At 33.2% G+C, this 6,591-nt stretch overlaps 1 protein-coding gene across 1 annotated transcript; it reads left to right on the top strand.

Moving 5' to 3' along the window:
* Window positions 1-890: 890 nt before the first annotated feature.
* Window positions 891-1,991, top strand: LOC130635426 (uncharacterized). Its single transcript, XM_057444758.1, has 4 exons — window positions 891-955; window positions 1,051-1,105; window positions 1,226-1,351; window positions 1,441-1,991. The coding sequence occupies exons 2-4, from the start codon at window positions 1,051-1,053 to the stop codon at window positions 1,605-1,607; spliced, it is 348 nt and encodes a 115-aa protein (XP_057300741.1). The 5' UTR covers window positions 891-955; the 3' UTR covers window positions 1,608-1,991.
* The last annotated feature ends 4,600 nt before the right edge of the window (window positions 1,992-6,591 follow it).

Below are 6,591 nucleotides of genomic sequence, written 5' to 3'. Positions count from 1 at the left end.
GGGAATATTATCGCAAACACGTTGCATATGGCAGGCAACAAGTGAGTCAATCCCATTTTTGCAAAAAAATCAACAACCTCTTTCTACCATCTCAATCACAATTAAAAGTTGATTCCTGATTGAACATTTGGCCAGTTGAGGTAGACCAAATGCCCAAAAAGTCACTACAATACGGAAGAGGGGAAGAGTTTTTTGTCTCACTAAGTTTGTGCAAGTTAACAAGTGATACATTCGGTGTAAATAAATTGTTTTGTACACATCCTGAAAAAGTAGCTTACAGGAAAGTACTTTTGGTTATGCATTTTTTTCACAAATGTGTTTATTTTCAACTTTTATTTAACTACAAATTTCTCTTTCACAGCCCATGACCACATCGTCTTAGCAATTTTAACTTGAATATTCTTATATATTTATATATTTTTGTATAATATTTATAAGTATTTTTTATAAAAAATGTAAAAAATTTTTTGATTGCATATACGAATTGGTGTTGTTGATGGTGGCTGTACTGTATGTCAAGGTTAGATTATGAATTACGCACGACTCCATTTTAAGGAACACAATGAAGTCATTATAAAATAGAAGACCTTGGTATAAAAATAATGGCACCATTTTGAAAATAATTGTCATTCTATTAAATACTTGTCAACACTTTCAACAACATATTTCTTTAATATAATTAATTTAAGAACCAAGCAATTACAGAGACAATAACGTCTGCGTATATTTCTAAAAGTAGATTACGTCAATGATACATATGAGATAATATTCTTTATTTTTCTCGTTATTCGGTTGATTACTTATTTATTTTTTTGTTTTGTTCCATCTCTGCACCTGTAACTTGCTTCATTAACCACGACACGCCCTTTATGTGTATATAAGCAGTTCTTCGAATAAAATTAATCAGTTCTTTATTAGGAAAATTTTTGTGTTTGTAGCACTGTTCTTTAAAAAGGTATGTGTTTTGTAAAGTGTTAAATACAGTGAACGAGTGTAATTCATTTCTAAACTAATACAAATGAAAATACTGCAATACTTTTTTTGTTTTAGATGAAGCTCTTCATTGTTTTAGCCATGATGGGGATCGGTACGCTTTGCAAAGGCGGTAAGTGACAAAACCCTGCACTAGCTATAAAGCTAACTAACTATTTCTTTATCGTCTAGATATATATGCTGTTGCAATAATAAGTACGTTTTAGGATTTCCAAATTTTGTGTTATCTTAGATTATACCTATGAAGCAGGGTATCGTGCAGGTTACGCTGATGCTCAGGCACGTGTTGAAGATGCTCCTGGACGTTACGTCAATGCTCCTGAACTGTACGCTGATGCTCCAGCTGACAACCGCGCCCGTAAGTATTTAGTCACAATACTTATAATTCAAAAATGTTGACCATGAAAACAATATTTTAATTTTTTCAATAAAATATTTCCATTTTAGCTGTAGAGCATGATGTCTATGGCTTCAGCAACCCGTCTAGAACATGTTACAAAAGCTGGAAAGACTGTAGTGGATGCCGTGGTTATTTATCTAGCTGTTGTTCAAGCAAGAACTGTAGCGGCGGACGACAATGCAAAGCGGGCAGAAGCTTATACAGTTGTGTTTGAATAAAATTCTTTTTATGAGAATAAAAGATACAGTTGAAGTTTTCACAAGTTGTTTTCATTTAAATAAAGTCACTATAGGAACTCACCCGTATTAATGGCACCAAAGTTACGAAATACATACTTGATTTTCGACGTAGATATAACTTTAGGCTTCTAGAAGACGATTTCTTTAGCTTCGGATCTTCACACGTCTCCCTAGACGGATCCGTACTTTTAATTGTGGGGCGAAATTTGAATTACGATTGAATTTTAGGGACCAGGAATAATAGTGATAAACTGAATTAATCGCAACACGACTCGTGGTTGAACTTTTTTTTTATATAAAAACTGTAACAACTAAGCTACTGGTTTTGTCGAAATTTTGCAGGAGCAATAATAAGAACATTTTACCAGCATTTTCAGCCATTGAGTTTTTATTAGTTTAAAAATTATGTTTTAAGCCAGTAAAAATTATAAAACAGCATTTTTTAATGAAAACAGGAAAGTTGTAAAAAACGTACTAAATTGTCAAAAATAAAATCATCCTGTTACTTTCACACACACACACACACAGAAATTGAATCGTGTAACCAGTGGTTAATCTACTTATGTACTGAGTAGATAGATACCTACTAAAATCTACTAACAAGATTCTTTGGGTTTTCTTGGTTCTTATAAAAACCACGTGCTAGGAGCATACAAACCTGGATATCTAATTTAAACACAGGGTTAATTATTCCGCTTAGGTATCACTGACTGTGACGTATCATTTTAAGAGTGATGTCGTATTTAGAATAATTCTACCGCAATTTTTCAAAAACAAAACAAAAACACACAACAAACTAAGTATATTTAAAATAATGATCAAAATGTTATTGGTGTATGACATTGCTACACTTTAAAGTTAAACACAAATTATTAATGTTGTTCTTGCATTAAAATCGAAGGTAACGATAACATAGCAAAATTCAAAAGCCCATTGTAGTTTCAGCTTTGCAGGTATAATAATTGCCCCAAATGGTTATACGGTTTATCTAATTATCATAAAAGTTGCCGAAAAAAACGCTTATAAGACAATCTTCTAAAGAAATATTTTTTTTAACAGACCACGCTCTGCCCTGTATGTCATATATTTTGAAAAGATAAAAGCACTGGATGTCGCAAAAAAACTGTTCTAACATGTAGAACTTAAACTGTTTATCAATCAAAAAAACAACAACAACAACAACAGAGAAAAACAAAAGTCGAGCTCAAATTTGTTAATAAAATAAATCAAAAGGATTAACAGCAATAAAGAGAGACAATTGTGGTATATTTAAATATTTATAAACTGTTGTTGTTACTGCCGTTATGAGGCTTCATCAGCATGACTACATGAGATGGAATAGACAAACCAGCCATGGAGAGCTCAATAAAACATTCCAGTCTAACTGATGTTCCATATTTTTGGGAAAAGAGAATAAGTGAACAGGCTTAAGCACATTATTAATTAGTTAGTAGAATTTTTCACTACATAAGGATTTAGGTTTCTCTCTGCAACTAGCCACATCATGAAGTGATCTACTTCCATTGTCATTGATCTCTTTGTGACGAGACTTTGATATTGCTTTCATGTCTCATCGGTAGTTTAAGATTTAAAATTTCTAGAAGTTGTAAAAGTTGAAGCATTAAAGTTATTACTTTCATTGGTTAAATTATTTTTATGAGGTAAGATGTTTCCAATAGTTTTGTTTAATAATCTTTCATCATTATTAAGATGAAATTCAAGTTTGGTTATAGACATTTTCTTTATGTGAAATTTGAAAAAAGAATTAAGAAGGGCAATTTTATGTTTTTGCAATCTGAAATTAAAATGTACAACTTTCGTTTAAGAAGGTTGCAACTTGGAACAAGAGGAATTTAATGCTTTGGTTTTAAGTCTACACAAAAATAAAATATTTAACTGTTCGTCATCAGGTAAAACAGATGGGCGTGGTAACATACACTGCGTAAAGAGAGTTTGAAACGTAACAAGCCGAACTGTGGGTAAAACTGTGGATTGATTGCTTCTGCTTTAACAGAATTTCTCCTGCTTTTTCAGGAGAAATTTATGCCACAAACAATGTGGGAAGGGCAAATGTGATTAAACTTTTCTTTCTCAGAATACATTTTCCTTTTGGTTTTTGAAAGGCAATTGAAAACAAGGATGCTTGGAATAAAATAAAGAATGCAAGAAATGTTCTATGGATGGACTCTCATAACAACAACAAGAGAATTATCATCCATCAATACCAACAATGCTGAGGTATATAAACGTTTGCTCATGGATTGAATCTAAAAAAAATATATTTCACTATGACCTTTTTCTCACAAACTTTGTTTAATAGCCTTACTTATCCAGATGTTAACACAATTACTAATTGAGAAAAAAATTTCCACAATGACAAAAAATCTGTTTAGCGAACTCATATTACGAAAACAATTAATTAGCTAGATAACTATAGATAATTGAATCTTTCTATATTCATTTTCAACAGTCTGTTCTGAAAGAGCTTTCTTTTTGTAGCTAATATAAGGAGAAACCTTCAACACAAAAAGTTAACGTGTTTTGGAGAGTAAAAAACAAGCTTCACACCTTAAAGCAATAATTTCTTTATCATCATACCTCGCCTTAGCTCGAATGTAAATATCTGCACTTAAATTCCGATGTGGAAAAACTTCAGAACACAAAAATGTCCGAGAATGAATACTCTCTTATCACACTGTACATAAACAAGAATCAGCACAAACATGTCTGCAGTAGCCATGATGGCACGGAAAGAATCCAAGTCAAAAAGTGTAAGTCTTTAACCGATCTTGACGTATGAGAATTTAAGCTATATTCTAGCTGGTTAAGAGTTACCACGCAGTGCGGAACCTTACTTTCCCACCCCGGCTAAAAGGCTACATCTTGTTGGACTACACATGGAGTGTCAAAGTTACGTCATCATTTTGACTTTACATGCCTTTAAAGGAGGATGGGGGAGGTTGCGTGGCATAGCCATTTGCTTTTTGATGAGTAAGTGACTGATAAGTCAAAATAAATTAGTCTCTGTACGCTATAATTTGCAACCCTTTCAGTCTATATGGTAGCGACGTTACAACTCTGACGTGCACATCGCCATAGGCGAAATGGCAAGGGCTGTGAACCATGCCTTCTCTCCTTAAACCACAATCTAAATAGATTTATTATCACGCTCCGTCCACAAAACTGCTATCGTCAAACTCCCCGGAACGTCATTGATGTAAGTGAAGAAAATAATTTGCTTAGGTTACATTTTTTGTCCAATTTGCGCTTAGTCACGCAGCCTATCTAACTAACTCCAGATTCATGCCTGCTATCTGCAAAATTTTGAAAAGTTTCAGCCATTGTTGCAACACAACCTAACCGACTTTACAAAACTACTTCTTTCCCAACCCTCATTTATTGTTCATTACAATCGTGGTGGATGTGCCTAAAAAATATTTTTAAATAATTTGCCAAAACATTTCCGCTTCCGATTTATTTCAATTTTGTTGTTATTTATTAACTGAAGCATTTGCCTTTGGATGTAATATTAATTTTTAAGAATTAAACCAACTCGTCAAAACTTCACCAAGCAATTGCATTTCTTTGTGCAGCAGCAAAAGGACTTTCACCCTATTCATTCAGGGTCTTCTCGGACACATTATCTACCTTATCAATTTTTGATAGACTTTTCCAAATTGAATTAAAGTTGGCACGCTTATAAGACATAGTACTTCTTGAAAACAACAAAATTTATGAAAGAAAGTGAAGGGGGATGTTTTATTTCATTTCGTATTGATTCCAAAGATTTGATCTGTTCTTTATTTCTGCATTTTTATATCTTGGGGCTGCAATTTCCCAGCACATAAAATGAAACAAACGCTGGTCGCATGCATAAAGACAACAAAATATGTGGTTAGTCCTAACTCTTTTCTAAAACTTTATGGGCAAGCTCAAAGTTAAGTTGGTTTAGTTGTTCCTGCAAAGTTGGCTTTCAAACCTCCTGTAAATAGAATTCTTTCCTATTGAACTGACAGTTGAATAAGGGAAAAGAAAAGTACAAAACTCTGGAAGTTCATTACAAAATCGAAATGATTTGCAGAAGGTTTTCAATTATTGTATGAGGAATAATATAACAAAAACAAAAGTAGAAAAAAGACACACAATTTGAAATTATTTGTTTTTCTTTTGTCCTTACCTGTAGAATCTTTATAATATGCTTAATAATATTTTTCCAGTAAACGCTCCTCTTAAGGAGCTCCTTAACAAGAAGAGGGCATTAACTAAAGGGAAGCTGCTGTTGATTTTTTTGAGGTAGTGGGGGGCGTTATGTAAAGGGGTTTTAAAAAAGAAAGGGCGTTTATTAGAGGATTTACGGTACTTAGCATTGTCACACTATCAGATCTCTGGAACATAATAACTCACTTTTTGGTCAACACCCTTAGTCCATTGCGGCATTTTAAATTTGCAGTTGACAAGTAACACAAACAACAGTTACCTCAGTGGTGTAATATGACTGAAACTAGCTATGTATCGAAAGGTAAGCGGGTAAATTACCCCACTAGGCCAAATTTACAAACCGCATTATTATTTATTTTATAAATTTATTCTTCTCCTGTTTAGAGTACAAAGTAGTAGTTGTGTTCTGTAATTCTTTTTATCCTTTAGAACCAAGAGCAAAGGCCAACACAACGCGGATGATTCCACTTCATATGAGGTGAACAATCTTTTGGAGATTTGCATCTCACTGTATAAGGCGAGAAATTGCCTTTGTAAGTGGTTTCGCCAATATAGCACCATTCACCCGAAGTCTAAACGGAACAAAATTCTCCCTGAGTCATCTATATACATGTCAATAAAAATAACATCTACTTAACCAGGATAATTTACGCTTTAAAATGACGTGATTAAAACAAAGCAATTTATTTGTAAAACTAAACAACGTGATCGAATTAAAGCACATCTAATTTGCTGATTTTT

The sequence above is a fragment of the Hydractinia symbiolongicarpus genome, chromosome 3 (genome assembly GCF_029227915.1).
Source record: "Hydractinia symbiolongicarpus strain clone_291-10 chromosome 3, HSymV2.1, whole genome shotgun sequence".
In the NCBI taxonomy this organism is placed as follows: domain Eukaryota; kingdom Metazoa; phylum Cnidaria; class Hydrozoa; order Anthoathecata; family Hydractiniidae; genus Hydractinia; species Hydractinia symbiolongicarpus.
Note: the sequence above shows the minus strand (reverse complement) of the source record. Positions and strands in the feature narration are given on the sequence as shown.

What these genes read in the sequence shown, in the direction of transcription:
- LOC130635426 (XM_057444758.1), top strand. Translation starts at nt 1,051, where the DNA reads ATGAAGCTCTTCATTGTTTTAGCCATGATGGGGATCGGTACGCTTTGC. An exon ending in CGGTACGCTTTGCAAAGGCG is followed by an intron (nt 1,106 to 1,225) that starts GTAAGTGACAAA and finishes GTGTTATCTTAG; the next exon opens with ATTATACCTATGAAGCAGGG. An exon ending in TCCAGCTGACAACCGCGCCC is followed by an intron (nt 1,352 to 1,440) that starts GTAAGTATTTAG and finishes TTTCCATTTTAG; the next exon opens with CTGTAGAGCATGATGTCTAT.